We start from the raw sequence: 21776 nt of genomic DNA on the forward strand, positions 1-21776 counted from the left end.
CGGCCATCACTGGAAAGAGAGGCCCATTGGACTTGCCAACTTTATATGCCCCAGTACAGGGGAATGCCAGGGCCAAGGGGTGGGGGTGGGTGGGTGGGGGACTGGGGGGGGGAGTGTATTGGGGACTTTTTGGATAGCATTGGAAATGTAATTGAGGAAAATACCTAATTAAAAAAATGTGAGGTAGGATTACTGTCACAGAAACAAACGGAGCCCCTTCACCATGGCGATGCTTAATGGGGTCTCTCTCTGAAGGCTTGACTCCTGGCGTGGAGTAGAACAAAGAGCTGCTGTGTGCCTTCCCACTTATTCTGTCAAGTAGAGATTCAAAATTCATTGAGCAGAAGTTGTCTCTCTAGGGAAAGGAAAGGCTCCTGTTACTAAAGGCCCCTGTCCCCTCTGCTGCCAGTGCCCCTTATGAAACCACATAAGCCCTGCCTGCCCTTGTTCAGTCAGAACATGGTAATACCCACAGAGGGCTGTTAGTTTTACAGTAAGCCCACAAGGGGAGAATTCATTATAAGAACCCCAGGAATCTCACAACTGTATCTTAAACAGGATCTATGTTAAGACTGTAGGTCCAAGGACTGGATAGCAGCCCAAAATTCTCTCTCAACTTTATACCCACCTGTCTCTGTAACTCTACCCGAGTATCTTCACAGCTGGGCCACTTGCGTGTGTGTGTGTGTGTGTGTGTGTGTGTGTGCACATGCACATGCGTGCCCCCCACTATAGGAGGCATGGCTGCCCAGAGCTACAGAGCCAGGGGTCATTTCTTCTACTGCTTCCTTTTTTCGCAGTTAAGAGCGTGGCAGAATCCCTCTCATCATTCCTTATTAACTCACTGAAGCCTTGCCTTTCCTGAGCCCCACCCCCACCCCTGCTTCAGGGATAGCAGTTGCCTTATCATGGCAGCATTTCTTGCCTCCTCCATGAGACTGGAAATGCCTGGAGACATAAACCTGACAACATAAACACCTGCTAAGGAAATTCTGGAGGGAATGAATGGCTGGACCCCTCCCAAGACCCACCTGTGAAATGGCCATGACTTAAGGATCCCAGAGCCTTCGTTTTTCATTAGTTCTAAGAATTTTGTACACGACATTTGACCTTATTCACTCCCTCTTCCTCCTCCTCTTCCTCTTCCTCTTCCTCCTCCTCTTCCTCCTCTTCCTCTTTCCCCTCCCTCTCCTCTTCTTCCTCCTCCTCCTCCTTCTGATCCACCCCAATTTTGCACTTGCTTTTGAACCTTTGCCAAGCTCTCTCTAGACCAGGCTTCTCTATCTCCTCACCCTGTAATCCATAAGGGACTTAAAGATGTGACCAGAAGAGGAGGCCGGTGGTGGGAAGGGTCTGGGCTTGTGGATCAGACAGAGGCTAAGCTCTAGTTCATTCTCCGCCTCGTGGTAGCTATGAGACTTTCAACGAGTTGCTGAGCTTCCTGACTGGAAACCAGGTAGACAGTACCTTTCCCTGCTGACATCCTCCAAGGACATGTGTGAAGTCCCTTATCACAGCAGGGATGATGTAGGCTTAGGAGAAATGTTGGTTGTCTTACCTCTTGCCTGTGTGCTTGTAGCTCACTCATGGGCTCCATGTTTGTGTGTGTCACAGGTGTCTCTATTCTGTGTGGATGGAGTGGGATGTGCAGGGAGGGGTGAGACTGTGATCTAAGTCATCTGCCCACATATTTTTAGGACAAGCTAGGCCTCGTCCCCCTGGAGACAGGAGATCAGATTAACTGTCACACCTAAACTGCTACCACTCCCTGATGGCCTGTGGACACCAGGGTCCCAGCCTCTTGAATCCCTCTCTCAGGTGTTTTTTGCAATTCCCCAAGGAAACCTCCATAGCACAGCCCTGGTCCAAGCCAAGAGTATATCATTCCCATGGTTACCAATTCTCAGGCTAAGTAACAACAGGTACCCAGCAATCTGCCTTTGGCCAAAGTTGTACAGTGTACCATTTTGTTGCACAATTCTACAATTTGGTCTTGCTTCATCCACCCTGGAGGCGACCATCAGCACAGCCAATGGCCCTGCAATCCCAACCCTGCCCTATGTCAGTGAAGCTTTCTCCATATGGCAGCCTGTGTGCACAAGCAGGGCTTGGGGAAGGGGTCAGTGGGCAGGAATTATGCCTGCTCCTCATCTCTATGTGGACCTCTGGTGGGCACTAGGGAAGTTTCGAAGCCAGTTAATCCTCCTGGTCAGCTTCCTATCTTCCCTTCTTCCTGGGGATAGTGGCTCTCATTCTCTTCCCCCCGCTCAGTACCCAAGATCTCTGTGCCCACAGGGAGGCATCCATAACATCACTGACAAGCAAGAAGTACATCCTGAGGTTCCCAGCGCTGGAGACCCTGATGCTGGATGACAACAAACTGTCCAATCCCAGCTGCTTTGCCAGTCTGGCTGGGCTCAGGAGGTATTGTCACAGCCTTCCTCATCACTGTCCCCAACTCCAGTGGGGCTCACACCCTGAGGGCTGCATTCAGGCTACATGGCATGGGGTGAAGTCCCAGCTCCACCGTGTAACTCTGCTTTGTAGCCTTGGGCAAGTCAGTTCTCTCTCTGGGCAACATCAGTAAGGCTGTATCTGTCAGGAGAAGGACTAGCTCTTGTCCAGGAGAGATTCCTGATTCTGAAACCAAGACACCCACACACACAACCCCCCAACAACTACACAGACACAACTGCCCATACACAACACCCCCCCCACATAACCCCACCATATAACCCACACATACCCCACACAACACAACCCCCCCCACACAATCCCCCACACAACCCCCTCGCACAACCCACACACATGCAACTGCCCCCACAACCTCACAGATGACTTTAGCTTTCAAGTTGTGCATATGTGACAAAAATCCCTAGAATATTTTCTTTGAATTTGGTTACTACTTAATGGATACTGCTTTGTGCCTACTGTTTATATTGTCTCATGTCGTCTTCACCAGAGTCTTCACCAGAATTAATACACATTACCCCCTTTATGAGGTAGGAACATTGACCCCCAACTCAAGGTCACACAACAGGTGTCCATGTTCAAGCCCAAATCCATGTGTGTCTCCCAGCTTGCTCAGCAATACCCCAGAGATAATATCACTGCTGCGACTCTGAATTTACTTTCCTTAATTGAAGACTGAAGAAGTTGAGCCTGGACCAAAACAAGATTGTCCGGATCCCGTACTTACAACAGATTCAGCTCCGTGATGGGTCAGGGGACTGGGTTACAGAGGGACCAAATCCCCAGAAAGAGCTGCAGCCCCAGATGTGGATATTTGAGACACCTGATGAGCAACCAAATTATACCGTACTGCCCATGAAGAAGGACGTTGACCGCACAGGTGAGCTATGGCCCTTGCTCCACTGTGGAGTAAGCTGCTGGGGGTTGATCATAAGAGTGATTCTTCTGAAACAGCCTGTCAGGTAAGAGGCTTGCAAACTCCAAGTAAAAGTGAATAACTTGTTTTACTTCCATATAGTAAGAAAGAAGTCAGGAGAGTCTGTGGTGTATCCATGTCCTCGAGGGCTTCCGGTCTTTCCATTTCCTGGGTACTAGCTTACCTGTGTGTCCTATTAGTCTGCTTCCTATAGGTCTCGGGATGGCCCCACGGCTCCAAGAGTCACATCCACATGGCAGACCCCCGAGGCAGAAAGGAAAGACATGAACACATCTTAAACCCAAGCCGGTAACAGAGGATCACATCTCTGGGGTGGACATATTCTGTTCAGGTCCCATTAAGGTGGTTGTTACTGTGTATCTGCCAACTATTTGTCTACGGTTTAAATTGGGGAAAATGACGTACGGCAAGTGACGTACAGACATCATGTGCAGAGCTTGAGGTTTTATCTACACTCTTTATATACACGCCTTACTCACATTACAATCAGAACATCCCAGTGGGACCCTCCTAGCAAATACCTCTGCCCAACTTGACCCATGTGCACAGGACTGTACATGGACTTCGTGCCCAGTTTTTTCCACCCAGTGTTATGTCAGTGTATTCATCAATATTACTCCATAGAGCTTTCCCCCTGCTCTTATTTATGCCATATATACCACAATTTATTTCCTTTTTGCTGAGAGACCTTCTGGTTATATCTTGTTTGGGGCTGTGAGCTGCTGTGAGCATCTTCTTACCACTCAGCGGGAACATGCCCTCGTTTCCTTGGGGAGTGTGCCTGGGAGAAGACTTGCTTGTTACACATGTTGCGTGTCCGTGACACTGCGAATGTTTCCCAGCATGGCTGGTCCAGTTCACTCCCACTCTGACGTGTGAGTCCCGGGGACTCCATAACCTCACAGCTGCTTGAGTTGGATATGTAGGGGCAGGGCATCGAGGTTTCATCTTCCATCTCTCAAGTAGCCAGTGATGTCAAGTTCTATGTATGTGTTGGTCAGTTTGATGTTCCTTTGGAATGTGTACTTTTTTCTTGATTTGTTGGGGTTTTTTGTTTTTTGTTTTTGTATAATCCTGGACACAAATCCTTTATAAATATGTTACAAAAAAAAATCTACTGTGTAGTTTGTTTTTCTGACTTGTTTCTGTAACACGGGTATCTGGCTAGATGTGAGCTTGGTCTGCCATTGGCCTGCCCACTTCAATGGTCCTCTATAAAGACTTTTATAGAAATTCTCTTTTTCTTTAATTATACCATTATATAAGGCTGCTTTCATGCAAATGTATTTTTTAGCACACTAGCCCATACCCTGCTGTGCTCCCAAGCTGAAGTGACAGAGGAGTGACCACAGTAACTAGGCTTGGCCACTTATACCTAGGCTTGCTGCTTGCTAGTGAGCCTCTTGAGGAGAGCAAGCTGCAGTGCCCGACAACTTCTGGCACCACTAAAGGCCTGCATTTGATTGGAAGTGTACTGAATATCTAGGTCAAGGTGGAAATAATGTCCTCATGATATGTTTTCCAGAATAGTCAAAGAACACACCCTATCAGTTTTCAGGTCTTTTAACATTTTATGTGTGTGTTCTGCCCATATGTATGCCTGTGCACCACGTGTATGCCATGCTTGAAGAGGCCAGAAGAGGGGATAGGCTCTCCTGGGAGTGGAGTTAAAGAAGATTGTGACCTGCCAAGTGTGTGCTGGAAGTTGAAACCAGGTCCTTTGGAAGAGTAGCTGGTCCTCTTAGCCACTGAGCCACCTCTCCAGCCTGATGGTCAAATCTTCTAGCTCCTCGCAGGAGGCTCTGTTGCTTCCAAGGCCTCCTGTCATCAGATGTGTCCCCAGGCTTTGATCTCTTTATGTGATCAGTCATCAGTGGTGCTGATTTTGATACTCCAGTCCCGTTCATTTGTTGCTGGTACACTGACATATTGAACTCATATCCATAGCAGTCCCAAGTTCATTTCTTGCCTCCAGTCACTTTCAGGCTCTTTTGAATTAATCTGTGTTTATGGTGGCAGCATCTATATATGATGATGTTTTAGCTCCTCTTTTCCGGCTGTAAGAGCTCTTAGCACCTTTTTATTGCTGTATTGTATGACCACAACAGTATGGTGTTTGTTTGTTTGTTTGTTTGTTTGTTTGTTTGTTTCAAGACAGGGTTTCTCTGGAGCTCACTCTGTAGATCAGGCTGGCCTCCAACTCAGAAACCTACCTGCCTCTGCCTCCCAGGTGCTGGGATTGAAGGCGTGTGCCACCACTACCAGTATGGTGTTGAAAGCAAGTGACGGTGGGAAATTTCCTGTGAAACCTTGAGAGAAGGAAACCTTGAGTGTTCAATATTCCAAAAGTATATTAGCTGTATATATTTTTGTAGATGCCTTAAATGTGAAGAAGTTCACAGGCATTCCTAGTTTTCTGAGAGTTTTTCCTTCTGGGAATTGGAATTGGTGTTGCCTTTTATTGGATGCTTTTGAAATTGGGCTGATAGTTACATAGATTGATTTTTTTGGAGGTGGGAAAGTGATTTTTTTTTCTTGAGATAGAGTCTTACCATGTAACTCTGGGTGGCCTGGAACTTAGAGATCTGCATGCCTCTGCCTCTGTCCCCCCAGTACTGGGATTAAAGACATGCCCCACCAACCCACACATCCTTTATTTGAAGGGGTTGGTGAAATGAGAGAGCTTCGGATGGACATCTCAGTGCCGAGTCAGGCTTGCATTCCCAGGATAAGACCCTGACCCTTGGCCATGCAATTGACTTTGCTGACATTCTGAGGAGGGCTTTTGCAGTCATGTCCAGCAGGTGACTAGTGTAATGTCTCCCTCTGTTAAGATGCTCCTGTGAGGACTTGTGATAAAGGCTGTACTTGCCTCAGACAGTGAGTTCAGAGTATGCAGTGTGCACCTCTCTTCTGTTTCTTAGGAAAGTTGGATACTGTTTTCAGTCTTTAAGTGCTGGGAGACAATGTTGTGAAGCTGTTGGGGCCAGGATACAAACACACACACACACACACACACACACACACACACACACACGAAGAGGTTGGAATCCAGGAGAGTTAGTACCTTGCAGGAAGGGCCTCGTGGACTCTAGACCTGAGACTTAGACATGAGGAAGAGCTGCTGCTGTCTGTGCTCAGCTGGCCTTGTGGAGCTGACCCAGATCTTTGAAGGGAGGACCCACCAAGCGGGTCAGAATTAGGCTGCTTTGTGAATGTGGAAAATATGCCAACTGAATTCACATGCTAAGCAAGGTGAAGCTTCCATTCTTAGGAGTCACAGCAGCTGCAGAAGCTCTGGGACACAGACCAGAGCAAGGGAGCCCCTCTCTCCCTGATGTCAAAGACCTCCTCCCACCAGGCACCTCCTTGCCGGAGCCTAAGATGGCTCATTCCCTGGCAGTCTGGTAGTGCGCTGCATGACCCTTCCCTGGTCCTTCATCTTAACTTTGCAATGTGTTAGATTGCCAGCTAGGAGAGCTGTTCAGGGCAAGCGTTGTCCCCCCTACTGTCCTCTACTGTTTATTGTCATGTGACCTTTCTCACCTTGTCAGGAATATGAGGTGGGCTCAGGTACCGGGGAAGGCAGAGTGCTGCCTGCACAGGGTGCATCCCCACAGATGGCCTGCCTTGGTCCTGAGGTGACACACAGCAGTCGATTGGCTCATCTCAGTCCCACCACCCCAGGATGAGCTCTTCTGCTGCCTCCTCCCTAGCCCAACTGTTCTCACCGACTTCACCAACTAACACATTGTGTTTCCAGACATTCAACATGTCTTCACCTCCTCCTCAGACGGGTGTCTTTCCTGTTCATCGCTCTTGTGAGACAGCTGGTTAGCTTTCTTCTCCATGCAGGCTCCCCAGTAGCACTGGGGCTAGAAAGAGCTCACACATTGCAAAGTTAAGATGAAGGCCCATGTGACAGAAACACTGAGTGAGCAGAAGAGCAGAGTGAGCTGAGGTGGGAGAAGATGGGAGGAGGAGGGAGGGGACCAACCATGCAGGCACCCAGCAGCCTGGCTAAGGACTTGGGTTTCCTCCCAGTCTAACCCTTTTCTGGGTTAGCACTGGACCTGTCGTGGAGGCACCCAGAAGACACAGTGGGGGAGAGATGCAGACCTGACCCTGGGGGTCACAAGGTCCTCACCACCTTCCTTCCGTCTCTTTTTCTGTTTCAGAGGTTGTGTTCTCCTCTTACCCTGGATTTTCAACCTCAGAGGTAGGAGGACCTGCTACTTCACATCTGTGTTTGTCTGTTGTGCTACGAGGACAAGTGCTGTAACCCCTGAGCGACATTCCCGGCCACATCTGGATTACTTATAATACCGGATATAGTGTTAATTCTTGTAAAGAATTGTACTGTGCTAGTTAGAGAATAATGACAAGAGCCCTAGATGGTAACAAACAAAACTGAATAAGCCACAGGAGACATTTCTTTAGGTCACTCTAAGTGAACAAGTTTTTGCAGAGCACCCACTGTGAGTCAGTCGTATGCTGATGCGGGTGGGGTGGGGGGACTGAACGGCTTCTGACCTCATCAGTCCACAGCCTTGCCCCCATGCCTCCAGACACAGCTCAGCTTAGTGTAATGGCAGCAGCTACCTCAGGTGATATAACAGGGACTGCCACTGGGACAGAACTCACAGAGCCCTCTCACAAAGGCCTCAAAAAGTGGACAAGTTCCTGCTGGGCGCAGTGCTGTCCAGATCAGAGCCTCAGTGTCAAAGCTGTACTGTTTGATTTTGGCAGCATAGAAGACTGGTTTTTGTCTAGGGCAGAGCTCACTAGCCAAGTTCATGGGGATGGATACATGTAAACTAAATATAGACACATCCACTTGCAACAAGATGTGCATTTCTACAGCTAGCCAAACCGGAGCCTTGAGGCATAGCACAGTAAGCCGCCTCCTCACAGATAAAACCATGTGAGAAACCGAGCCGGTTAACCTCTGCTGCAGAGCAACAAGCACTGACTTGAGTTCAGCTGATCACTTCCCAGAATTCTTTGAGCTAGCAGGGTATGTCTGCTAGGTTTGCCACCATGGCAAGCCAGCTGGGAGCTGAGCCTCAAAGGATATGGCAGACCCTGGCCTCTCCCTTGTCATCTTCATTCTGGTCTTAACAACGGAACAGAGTCAGGTCTCAAGAGAGCAAGAAAGAAGCAGAAGAGAGAAATACAGATGTGGTACCTTGGCCACACTCTCTTGTCAAAGGAGCAGAAGGGGCAGGATGATTGCAGCACCGTGCTGATACTAACCACCCAGTGTGAGGTTGAGTTTACGTATATGTATACATGTATGTGTGTATGTATTAGATACATACACACATACATACACACATATGGTGTCCTAAGAAAATTGGCCACACCATAGGTGCTAGTCATGAAGGAGGAGAAGAAGACAGTAAGCTATTCATTCATACTATGGCCAACTAGCTATAAATGTGGGAGTCCCCACAAACCCCCTACCTTGTTCGATAATTTACTAGAACTCAAGGGATCTCAAGAAAGGGCCCTGCTCAGACAATTGCAGTCACATTATAACAGACAAAAAGTGAGGTCAGAAAAATGAGATGGCTTGTAAGGTGAGGTCAGCTAGGTCCCACTGGCAAAGCTTGTGCACACCCTGCCCCCATACCCCCATGCACCCTGCCCCCATCCCCCCATACCCCTTCCCCTCGTACCCCCATGGAACCTGGCACATTAGTACTCACCAACCAGGGACTTTGCCTGATCCTCAAAGCAACTTTTGTTAGTCTTCTTAGATGCATGTTTGAGCTCAGAGCCCCCACCCTCAAACTGTGTCTGACAGCTCCCATCCCAATTCTGTTAGCAGAATGGAAATGTAGTTTAAGTAACCTTGGCTAACAGGCAGCCCAAGGAATCCTGGGTAACAGACAGCCCATCACTTAATCCCAGGGCTTTAGAAGCTCAACATGAAGATCTGGGGCAGATAAGGTACCATATGCCTTCACTGTAAGGCAGCCAATCTAGTTTTAGAAGTGTAGAGATGGCAGCTGCTCCTTTGAGTTGGCCAGTGCCAAGTGTTACATTGCAAAAGGATATTCATAGTGGGTGGAGGGGCCTGTGGCCAGTGCTGTACCTTGGAAGTCAATGGCAGCTGACAGGAACGTTGGTGCTTATAGAGCAGTATCTGAGAATCTGGAAGGTGAATGTAACAGTCAGATGCATGTCCTTCTGCTGGGGGACCAGTCATGCTCTCAGCTGGTGTACTCGGAGCCAGACTGACTTCCCTGGTCTGTGCTCTGCTCTGGCTTGCCCATTTCTGTTTACCTAGTCTTGCTCCAGTTCTCACCCTGGAGGGTTCAAACAGGCCAGGCTCTTGCCAATCAACTCAGGAGATAAGTGGTAGTTAAGAAAGAACATAATTATGCAGCGAAATCACACTGAGAAGCAACAGGGGGAATGGAAGCTGGCTTTGTCCTTGGGCTGCAGATAAGAGCCCAGGGCTATGTAGGGGAAGGACTAAAACTGTGGCGGGGCCACAAGCACACATAGTCGACTAGTCTCGTCCCATCTCTGCAGCTCATTGTTTCAGGTCTGGTTGTGGAGGTTCTGTGGACTCTCAGGAAAGTATTGCTTGATGAGGACGTTTGCTTCAGTCATGAGAGGACTGCTCCCACCTGGGTGGCCTCCACTACAGTTATGGAATAATTGTTCCTACCTCTGTTCCCATAGTGGGGGTCATCTGCCCTCAGAGATGTCTCTAGAATCATGAAAACACCTTAGTTACTTTTATCTTTGTGCCTTCTGCCTCGAAGGATGATGGGAGATGGGAGGTGAGCTTAGGGATAATCTTCTGTGACTGGCTTTTACATGATTCTCCTGTGTGTGGAGTTGAGTAGGGATATGACCCTAAGTTCAAAGTTGCACAGGAGAGAGCTGTAGGCCCCCTCAGGGATCCCAGTCACAGGGAGTTGAAAATTGGGGGAGGCTGTTGTGTGCTGTCATTCTACCTACCCAGCTTTGTCAGGGGGCAGTGGGTGACCATCTACATTTCCATACAGTATCACTCACCTACCTGACACTGACCTGTCTCGCATCATGTCCTGGCTTCACAAGCTGACTCAGGAAGACATAAAATGTTTGGCTCCAAGTAGCTGCTCATCACATGCTCTTCTGTCACACAAGGGATAGTAGAACGATGGGGTCAAGATCACACCGCAGTTAGTGCCACTAGGGACATTTGGTTCGTCCTAGTCCATTATCTACCCTCATCATGTCCTTTGGCTCCTTGTAATTCATGGAACACAAGTGATCTGAGTTTGGCATGGTTAATCCGTCAGTTCCATTTTCCTGCTTGATCCCATGTTGGCCCGAGGCAGTCCAGGCTGTAGGGGAGCCAGGTACTACTGGGGGTCCAGATGAACCATCCAGCTATCAGGCTGAGCCTGCCTCATGTTGGTCGGGACTTAGCTGTTCCACCCTGAATGACAACTTGGGTTCCCCTCTCAGCCCGATCCTGCCCTCCCACTTCTGGCTAAGGCAACTGATGACCTTCATCAGTGTAAAACTTCCTCTACCTCCTGGAGGAGATTTCAGCGGATGCACAGAAGGGGCAGCCAGAGCTAAGGTGTGGAGGGCTGGAGCTGGAGGAAGGGTAGAGCCTCTGTGTCTGCAGCACTCCTATAGTATTCTGTGTCCCCAGAGAACTTGAGATTGGAACTTTGGAGGCTGGAGTATTAGCTCATATGACCTCAGAGAACATGGAGTCAGAATTCTGGCCTTTATGACCTTAGATGTCTCTTTGGCCACATTCTCTACAGAAGCCTTTCACCATACCCGATAGGAAGGGCGCTGGCTGCTGCCAGCCTTATTTTTTTTTTTAAATCATTGTGACACTTTGACTCTGGCTTTTTTTTCCTCCGAAGACAGCCAAGGTGTGTTCACTTCCTCCCATGTTTGAGATTCTTCCTGTGAAGTCACTAAAAGCAAGGAACCAGACACTGGCCCCGCCTTTCCCAGAGCTGAGGTATCTTAGCCTGGCCTACAACAAGGTAACTGCTTTGCTGTTTCTGTGGGGCACAGATGGGAAGAAGTGGCTGTGAACCATTCTGACCTGAAATTCAGCCTTTTCTTCCCCTAATGCATGTGTGTGGCCCTGGTTCTCAAGGTGGCCAAGGTTGTCACTTGTCACACACTAGTCTCCATGCTAGACACTGGGTGCACAGGTACACAAAGAAAGGCCTCGAGTCTGGTGCTGTATCATACTTGCTTAGCTACTGAAACCCAGGGTTGGTGGCATGTCCCTATGATCCCATCCCTGGGGAGGTAGTGGCAAGAGGATCAGGACTGGCTGCCTGGTGAATTTGAGGTTAGCCTGGGCTGGAAGCACTGTGTAAAAGGAAGGAGAAGATTTGGTCTTTCAGAGCTTATCAGCTATGGAGACCGACACTGGACAGGCAACCACACCATACGCATGCTTGGTGCTATGAAAGAGATACACAGCATTGTGAAGTAGAGGGTGATGCTCATTCTGACCTCATGTTTGGCCAAGAAAATGATGTAGCATCTAAGCTTAGATCTGAATCATTGACTTTAGGCAAGCAAAGGAGGGTTGGAAGACACAGTAGACTGAAAAGTCCATGTGTCTCCCTTTAGCTGTTTCCCTCTATCTAGTACCCATGTCTTGTTTGGCTTTCTATAGACTCTCTGTTATTTATTTGTTTGTTTATTTTTTTTTGCTGCTAGAGAACAAACCCAAGTTGTCATGCATGCTAAGAGTGTGTTCACCTACTGAGCTACATCCCCAACCCCTGTGTTTTTTCATTCAACTTAAGTATTTTTAATTTTTCCTGTGGCTTTGTCTTTGACCTGAGGGATCCTTAGGAGTCCGTTGGTTAATTTCCAGATTTATAGGGCTCTTCTAGGCATCTTAGGTGTGCTGACTCCTAATTATATCTCTTGCCAGGTAAACAGGATTTGTGAGATTTCTTTCTTTTTAAATCTATTTAAACTTGCTTTGAGGTTCCCTGCAAAATTGATGATTGTCCCATAAGCTCGTAAAGCAACATGTATCTGCAGCTGTGGAGACAGTGTGATGAATGTCAGGCAAGATAAGATATTGGCAGGGTCACTACTAGTCTTGCTTATCAGCTACTGACAGCAGTGTATTCAGATATCTCCCCATGGATCTGGGGAGATGACTCAGTAAGTCGCTTGCCACACAAGCATGAGGACCTGAGTTCATATCCCCGGCACCCACAGAAAAGCCAGCTAAGGCAGCAGACACTTGTAACCCCGGGGTGCTGGAGAAGAACCACTACAGGTGGGTCCTAGGGCCTTGCTGGTCAGCCAGGCCGGCTGGAACAGATTCAGGCTCATGGAGAGACCCTATCTCAAAAGTAAAGTAGATGAGAAAGGAAGATGCAGAAGCCAACATCTGGCCTCGACACACACATGTGCAGGCAAGCACACCCACATAGGTGCACACCACACACAAAAAGAAAGATCCACTCATGGCTGTGGATTTGTTCCTTTCTACCTTCAGCTCTGTCCCTTTGGACTTCAATGATTCCTTACAACCCTTACCTTGTGGGTCTTTAAAGCATGTGCAGCCCTGGCGGGGAGCACAGCTAAGACAGTGTTCCACTGACTGGAGATGCTCCGCTTTACTGAGAGCTCCTTGGGACTGCTCTGAGACCAGCATTCTCTGCCTGCTTCAGGACAGCTGGGACCGTAGAAGGCCCACATGTCCTTGCTGGGGTTGTGGTGACACTCCTTCCATCTTCTGTGCCCTCGCCATGGCTGCTGATCTCCTGTGTGACATCATGGTTATCTCTGCACCAGTGATCTCTTATAGACCACCAGGACACATTTTGTTTAGTGCTAGGCTTTGTTTTACCCACCCTGTATCCTTAGCTTTCAAAATAACATGACACATGGAAGGCACACAGCAAGTGTTTGTGGGTGCTGTTTGTGTCCCATCACAGACACTGCTGCGTGCATTGAAATTAGGGTTTGGTTTATCAGAGGTGCAAGTTTTCAAAGCCAGTTCTACCTCCAAACAGACTTCTCCCCTAAGATGTTCACTGAGAAATGTTGTGTCAAGTGCAAACTCAAATTTTACTTTTAACCACTATTTATTTAGCTCATAGGTTTGGCAGTTATAGTGTCTTTAATCCAGTGAGGCTGGGTGGAAATCACTTTAACCCAGTGAGGTTGGGCAGAAAGCAAAGGTTATCCCTAGAACCGGACTGTGTCCCTGACATCATTTGACTCACCTCATAGGGAGCAGGCTAGTCTGAGCCAGATTCTGCTTGCCAGTAAGTCAGAAAGAACCCTGCATCATGCCTTTGAGCTAGGGCTTGGTATCGCGGAACAGAACATAAGACACACCCTGCCTGTCACTCAAGATGCCGCTCCTTATTTTAGTTATAAACAGGGTCTTGGGTCTTGACTGAATTCATTTATATTTCTACTCCTGCATTTGTAGAACTTACCTCTCACTACCTGGTTTGCCCACAGAGGCTTTGTGCCACCCTGGGCCACCATGACACACACACCATAGGTAGATTAAGCCTCCTCTGAACCACAGCTTTTTGTAATGTTTTCAGCAGTGACAATTAAACCTTGAACCTCTCATATCCTAGGCAAGTGACTACCACCAAGTCACATTCCCAAACCCAGTCATTTTGTTTTGAGGGCCAGACCATATATGTATACAAACATATATTGTCTACATAGCTCTGCAAAGGCAATATGAACACAAGGGGGAAGGTGGTGATCTATTGAGATGTGGGTGAACTGAGTTTGCCACCCCTGGTCTTGGCACAGCCTCTGGACTGAATGCCTTTTACATTTTCATGTGCATTCAACAAGGATAGCATTTCATGAAATATTTACAATATGAGGAGTCAAATTTCAGAGACATAAATAGTTTTCATGGAAAAGAAACACTCAAGCTCTTTGCTTATGAACTGCCCAGGGCTGCTTTGAGGTTATACAAGCAGGCCTGAGTCAGGAGCAGAGACTCTGTGTCCCAGTCCTTACCACCAGGCTCTTGACAGGAAGGCTTGGTGGCCCATGCTCTACACTCGGAACTCTAGAGGATCGAGTGCTGGGCTGGCAGAGGGAGAACCATGAGAGATGCCATCTGCTTCAGGAGCCAAACTGTTGTGTCTGTCCTTACCTTCTGTCTTTGAGTTTCCATTACTGTGAAGAGACACCATGGCCAAGAACTCTTATAAAGGACAACGTATAATTGGGGCTGGCTTACAGTTTCAGAGATTTAGTCTATTATTGTCATGGCAGGAAGCATGGCAGCACCCAGGCACACCTCTAGAGAGTTCCCTAGAAGGAGCTGAGAGTTCTACATCTTGATCTGAAGGCACCCACAAGGAGATTCCCTTCTGTAGGCAGCTAGGAGGAGGGTACTTTTTACACTGGGCAGAGCCTGAGCACTAACTAAGAGACACAAAGCCCACCTACCCCAGAGACACACTTCCTCCAACAAGGCCATACCTCTTAATAGTGCCACTTCCCATTGGCCAAGCATGTTCAGACTACCACACCCTCTCACCCTTGTGCCTGAATCCAACTCCACTCTGGGCTCCTCTGATGCCAATAGCTCTGATTCCCCTCTACTGTTGTCCCCATGTTCTCGTTACTCTACTCAACAATGTGTGTGTGATTTTTGTCATGTAGAGTCTGGCCTGACAACCTACAGGCTAAGTACACAAGGACACAGTAGCTCCTGCCTCCCCGCCATCCATGGCGTGTCCCTTGTGCTCAACTTTATCCCATTGGCTGTCTTTACTGGGTATATTGATGCCTAGGACTGATGGGAAGGAGAGGCCAGAAGTGTTGCTGGGGAAATGCTGAAGTGTGCAGGCTTGCTGTAAGGAGGACTAGTTACATACAAAGTCAGTGCTGTGCCAGCCCTCGAGGCTCTTTCAGAGAAATGTTTCTGATTAATTGGTCATCAGTGGCCTTGATGCTTTCATATCCAGTGTGGACAAGTGATTTTTAACTATTAAAAATGCAGCAATGGGGGCTGGAAATGTGGCTTAGCTGTTAAGAGCACTGACTACTCTTCCTGAGGACCCAGGTTCAGTTCCTAGCACCCTTGTGGTAACTCACAACCAAGTGTAATCTAACACCAGTTCCAGAGAGATCCACTGCCCTCTTCTGGCCTCTGAGGTCACTGTACACATGTGGTGCAGACATGTGCAGGCAAAACACCCATACACATAAAATAATAACAATTATTTTTAAAGCGTGAAGCAGTTATGGTAGGATTTGTGGACAGGAGGGCAAAGTGTTCTGGGCCTGAGCAGGCAATGGTGTGGGGATCAGGTGTTGCCTACTGTCTGTCACTCCCTCCCCATCTGTTCTGCAGCCCATCCTTGCTAGCCAGCCTCTTCCACCTGGGTGGGGAGCATCCACTAACATGTCTCCTGTGCTTTTCCAGATCGCAAAGGAGGATGCCGTCCTGCCAGCAGCTCTCTTCCCCTCCCTCTGTGAGCTTGTCTTCCATAACAACCCTTTGGTAGCACACACACGAGGTATGGTGGCCACAGGTCTGTCCCCCAACCCAGTGTTCAGTGTTAGCCCTAGAACTTTGATTGTCAACTCTTAGGTGAAAGTGGGGACACGCTGGTGGGGAGTGAGAGGTGGGGTGGGAAGAGGAGGAAGGCTCGGCGACCCTGGAGAATGTAGGACACAGCTGGCATTGCTGGGCACCTGCTCTGCACCTGCTTGCCTTGACAGCAACTGTGGTGAGCAGGCGTTAACCTCAAGAACCTTGGTGGAAACCAAAGCTCACAGCAGTCATGATCTGCTCATGGTCACTCCAGAAAAAAGCTGGGACTTTTGAATCCCCAAGCCCTTACTCCAGCTCTTTAGGCTGCACCCTGGTTATAGAGCAGGTCTGTGTGGTCTCATCTCTATTTCTCATCTGGGGTTGGCCCAGCTGCTGGACTAGCTCTGCCAAGTAGTCTGAATGCAGTTTTGTTGTGGTGCCCACCGTCTCCTGGCCAAGACCTAACAGCTGGAGGTACATTGGAGTCCTGGGCCTGCTGTGACAACAGTGGAAGTGCTAAGTCTGGCTCACTTTGTTACCTTAGCCTGTCTGTCAATTTTCCTTGCTTATAGAAGAAGAACGATATGGCACTGACTACCTAGGGTTGAAAGGAGAATACAATTATATTAACACAGGCAAGGCAATCTGAACGATGCCAGACACACAGTAAGCCCCAGGAGACACTAGTTAATTGTCATCTTGTTTTCCTTCATACCAGGGATCCCACCACTGCTGAAGAGCTTCCTCCAGGATCGCCTGGGCATCCGCTTAGTTCGAAAGAAACTGGTAAAACCTAAACACCATATGTTGATGCCTCGGAAGGAGTCACGGAAGGTAAGCCTTCCAAGAGGACCCTGGCCTCGGAGAAATGGAGCCTGTTTTAACATGCATTCAACTGGGCATGAGAGCCCTGCTCCCCAGCCAAACCTGGACCCTCTCCATCGGCTCCAGTGCCTTCTCCTTTTCTTGTTAAACATTGGAGCAGGGGTGATAAGACGAAGAGCCCCAGCAAGAGGAGGGTAGACAGAGAGCCTTGGCGGTCACTAAGTCAGTGACCTCCTAATTTTCACAGAGAAGCTAAGGGCCCGGGAAGAAGCAAGGAGGAACCAACCTTGAAGCTGGTTCCCATCACTGCCCATAGTCGTCTGGACTAGACAAGAGTTTAGATTTTTGAGCCGCTAGTATTTTAGCTCCTCTAGAGCCTCCCAGAGCTCCTGAAAGGGATGGATGGAAGGAGACATGAAGCTCGATTGCAGAGCCCAAGTCCTTAGCCACACAAGTTCCTGACACAAGTTACAGCTCAGTCAGCAGGACCAGAAGCACAGGCGGCCTGGTTCCTCTCACTCCTGCATCTCCTAGGCTGGCCTCTGCAGGTCATCAATTAGTTATCATCCTCTTGACCTGAAGAGACTAAAAGAAAATCTTTGAGAAGCTCCTCTCTCCTAGCTCAGACATTGCTGGTCCCCAAAGGTAGACACATCTGTCCCTTGCTCCATCTGCTCTGCTGCAGCTCCGTCCAACCAGGCTCTTAAGCCCTCAGAGGAGCACAGCAAGGGTTTAAAGCCAGAAATAGAAAGTCCTAGGGTTTCCCTTGCCTGCTCTGAGGATCTGCCACATCCCTGCCTGTCTGCCATCTTGGGGAGGCAATGCTCCTGAGCTAGGTGCTCAGTACAGGCCTCTTAAGGTACTCTGTGGCCAGGACTCGGCAGAGCACACACACCTCTGCCCTTGCTTACCTCCTGAGAAAACAGGCTCAGAATAGTGCACCAGCTCACCAGATACGTGTGCTGGACTTAGGGTGGCCCCCCTACCCTAACCCTATCATCCTGTTCAGGGTCCTGAGTAACTGAGATATTAATATTAGTAAACACAAACACCAGCTTGCAGGAAACAAAACAGTAGTGGGCACATCTACAGTTGACCCACCACTTGACCCCAGAACATGGCTTAGGCCTGACACTAGCTGGGGATAGCCTTAGTGCAGAAGAGACAAAGGTTCCAGGCCGTGCATGCCCTTGTACGCAGTCATGGGCAGGTGGCGAGAATGGAGAACACACTTGGTGGGCTTCTCCCTGTGAGGACACAAGAGGCAGATGGACCAGACTAGTCCTGAGGGCAGGGGCTCAGGCCACCAGTGAGCCAGGGATGGAGAGTGTCAATTCACCCTGTAAGGGATAAGGAAGTAAGGTAGGATTAAGATGCAGCCCCCCATCTCCCTCCTGGCAAGGACTCCTAGCACACCAAAGTCCTGCTAGTGCTGCCTTCCCCCTGTGATGAACAGGTTTTGATGAACGTCCACACCCTTCAGGCTTCCATCTAAAACATGGACTCTACACATATCAAAAGGAAAACATTCTCTTAAAATGAAATTGATTTTGTTCCTCGGGTGTTGGATCTGGGTAGGTGTGTGTGTGTGTGTGTGGGTGGGTGTGTGTGGGGGTCCTGTCCTGGTGGTAGGAGGAAGCAGCTTTCTATTCTGCTAGTCAGTCTGTAGAAGTAGACAAGAAGGTGTGTGTCCGCGTGCGGGTGCGCGCGCGCGCGCACACACACACACACACACACACACACACACAGCCCCCATTCCCCCAGGGAGTCAGCACAGGAGGGATGGTGAGAGGCCCTGCCAGTTGAGAAAGTAATTCCACAGCTTCTAAGAAACTTGGCTCAGGAAAAGAAGGGCCACTCCCACCCACTCTAGGGCTCCCTGAGGAAAGCAAGCGGCATCCTGGTGAGCCCTGAAGAGCCGCTGCCAAGAACAGAGTGAGGCCTAGAGTCCAGGCCTCCAGGCAGAAGGGACAGACTGTGTCACAGACTGGGAGTCAGTGCCCGGGAGACGGGCTTCATGTTCCTTTGGTAACTTATCAAATTTACACTGCATGACAGAGCCCATGTAGAGGTCAGGAGATAACCTGTGGGAGCCAGTTCTCTCCTTCCAAGGTGTGAAACCCAGGGGTCAAATTCAGCTTGTCAGGTGGCAGCAAGAGCCCTTCCACACTGAACCTCTGTGGTGGTGTGGAGAGACGCTGTGTTCTCCGTGAGCACGTGTGATTGCTCTCTGCCTCCCCAAACTGCTCCCACTATACAACCCATCTGAGGCTGGTAGGGCTATAGAGCAAATCCAGCACAGCCTTTCTCTCATCCAGGTGAAGACCTACATCCCCAAGGTGCCGAAGCATTCTCTGGTCCCCCATCACCTCAACATGATCACAGACAGTCCTCCATCAAGTCTTATGCCGGAGCCCGAGCACTCCACTGAAGATGCTCCTCACGAGGCACTGTTTGTCAATGAGGGCCCAGAAGGCCCTTCCCTAACTCACCGGGCCTTTGTGCCGATGCCTCCCATCTGTTCCGACTCCACCGTTCACAGCGAGGCAGTGTCCCACCAGAGCCATACAGCCGGCCTCGTGAGCTCAGAGCACCCATCAGATGATGACGCCAAGAGTACGGAGTCCATCTTCCTGACCCAGGTGACAGCCCCCAGCTGCCTCCACCCCCAGCTACAGTGCCCACAGGTTCCTGCAGCCCCTGAGCAACCTGCACTGCTGTGGACTGCCCAGGGCAGGCAGGAAACCCCAGAGGAAGTGCAGCTCTCAGACAGCCTCCTGAGAGGCTACTACTCAGGACACAATGTCCTGTGGCATACATAGGCAGCATCTCAGATCTCACTGGGACCTGGTGCTGTTCAGTCTTCAGAGGCTTGTCACTACCTGTCCTTCTCTGCTAAAAGGTACCCCACTTGTCATGCTTCCCTGGGTCCTGGGAACACAGGTGGCTCAGATACAGGTGCCGCCTTCGAGGTACTTATGCTCCGATGGGGAATCTGGTAGGAGCAGAGCTTGCCATCAGTGCTGAGAATGGGAGAACCCAGGGACAAGAACCTGAGGAAGGCTGCCTCCGCCTTCCAGGAGGGTATGGGAGGGTGGAATGAGCTGCACTTCTCAGGCTAGAAGAGGGACACGGTGGAATACGGGCAGAGAGAGCAAGGAATACGGGCCAGGGAGAAACTCCAGTGGGATGTTTAGAACCATGAGTATTCACTGTCAGTGCAGCAGTGTGGAGCGAGGAAATCAAGACTGAACACCCCCGACCTGAACGACTCAGATCGCTAGTGCTCGAATGCTGACGTTTATGTGCTAACATATCCACAAGAGGAAATTTTGATGAAACTTTGTTTCATACCTAAAATCATTTAAGATGTATGGAATTACCTTAGGGGTATGTGTATTAGATATACATGAAGCATATGCAAATTTTATGTATAGACTTGGGTCCAGTGCCAAGGCATCTCATCTTGTCAGGTAAATGTTCCAAAAAGCAAACACCTCTAACCCCAGGTCTTCCACATGAGGATTGCTCAGCCTCTGCAAGGCTGGGAGAGTTGGTAGGGCCCCAGAATGTCCCTACACGAAACAGGGTTTCCCGTAATGAATAAAGCCATTTGGGTAGGCTAAAATGTCTCTGGTGTACCTCAGAACAAGAATAAAGAATGCCAAGCAAATACCCTCAGTGTGGCACTGGGAGGTCCTTCCTAGGCCTGCTCAGAACTCTGGCCACCCACTTGTCTCTTTAAGTGTGCCCCGATGTCACTCCCTGGCTCCTGCTGTTGTAATCCTTCCTTGATTGCTTGCAGTCCAGCCCTCTCTCTCTGCCTTGTTTGGGGACAGCTCTCCTGTGTCCCTGGGACTTGGTCCAGACTAAGTCATCACCTCCTATGGAGTTTTCTGGCTGGTTTTGGGCCTCCTCTGAGAGTGCCCAGATTGGCCATGCTCCTTCCTGTTCCCACTCATTATCTAGTCTCCTGTCTGCGTCCTTCGTGCCTCAGCTTTATCTGTGTCAGGGCTCAGCACTGCTGGGATCTGGCAGGGAACAAAAGAGTGTATTTTCTTCCTGGCACAGGTGAATGAGCTGCCATCCTCCACCGCCCACAGGGAAAATTTGGAGGCAGTGAATGACCAAAGGAGACCATCAACAGCACCCAGAGAGACAAAGAGGACTCGGAGGAAGCAGACGGCTACCTCTCTGCACAACAAGTATGACGGCTATGAAGAGCTGCTCACAGTCAAGCCTGACCCGGCGTTTTTGGAGCCAAAGGGTATGGGATTAAATGCTGGCATTAAAGGCATGTGCCACCGGGCCCTGCTCTCTGTCAGGGGATTCTTAGGGCATGGCAGCATCGATGTCCTTTGCTGAACTGTCATGGCGTTGGGGGTCGTAGCTTTTTCAAAGACTAGCTGGATTAGCCCAGTCACCCTGGGTGTAAAATTTACTTGCAGAAAAGGGCTAATAACCAGCAAAGCAAGCAGGCTCCCGAGCTCTCACAGCCCATTAAGGACCGGTAGACCATCGCAAACCCATCCCACCTGGTTTGGGGCAGCAGAGACAGTGCCATCTCAGCTTTGATTCCACTTCCTCTGGTGTGCCCCAGTATCTGTGCCTCCAAATTAGCCTGCCAAGGAGCGGCTTTCCTGAGAGTCAGCCCTTTCCATGTGACCGCCTTTAAGGGATCACTGTGAGGCCAAAAGTCTCTTCACATTAGACTTTGACTCAATGAATGGTGGAGGTCTAGGCAAGGGAGCAGACGAGGTAGCCCTGGGAACGGCTTTCTTGGGCGTTAAAGTCCTTGTCCAAGTGCTGAGCTGGGTCAGGGATGACACCTGTTGCTGCATCCTCTAGGCATCCAGAAGAACGCACAGGCCCTGCATCGAATGCTGAAGCAGCCGCTCATCTGCCGCTCCTCCAAGCCCAGGCTGGACACTTTCCAGAAACCCTATGTTCCCAAGGAGAAGAGGGTAAGCACTTCATTCAGCCACTGACTGTTCCTGAGCT

The 21776-nt window shown here is 49.5% G+C and overlaps 1 protein-coding gene across 2 annotated transcripts in view; it reads left to right on the forward strand.

Annotated features, from left to right (window-relative positions):
- The window catches only part of Xrra1 (X-ray radiation resistance associated 1), a 62231-nt gene that overhangs the window by 39474 nt on the left and 981 nt on the right, over positions 1-21776 (forward strand). For both annotated transcript variants that reach the window (XM_021167598.1, XM_021167599.2), the window contains 9 exons: positions 2296-2424; positions 3147-3352; positions 7588-7628; positions 11299-11424; positions 15840-15933; positions 16669-16784; positions 19094-19417; positions 20847-21042; positions 21624-21739. In XM_021167598.1, coding sequence (XP_021023257.1) covers positions 2296-2424; positions 3147-3352; positions 7588-7628; positions 11299-11424; positions 15840-15933; positions 16669-16784; positions 19094-19417; positions 20847-21042; positions 21624-21739 — 1348 coding nt within the window. The remainder of the gene's footprint in view (positions 1-2295; positions 2425-3146; positions 3353-7587; positions 7629-11298; positions 11425-15839; positions 15934-16668; positions 16785-19093; positions 19418-20846; positions 21043-21623; positions 21740-21776) is intronic.

Source organism: Mus caroli, chromosome 7 (assembly GCF_900094665.2).
Source record: "Mus caroli chromosome 7, CAROLI_EIJ_v1.1, whole genome shotgun sequence".
Lineage (NCBI taxonomy): Eukaryota > Metazoa > Chordata > Mammalia > Rodentia > Muridae > Mus > Mus caroli.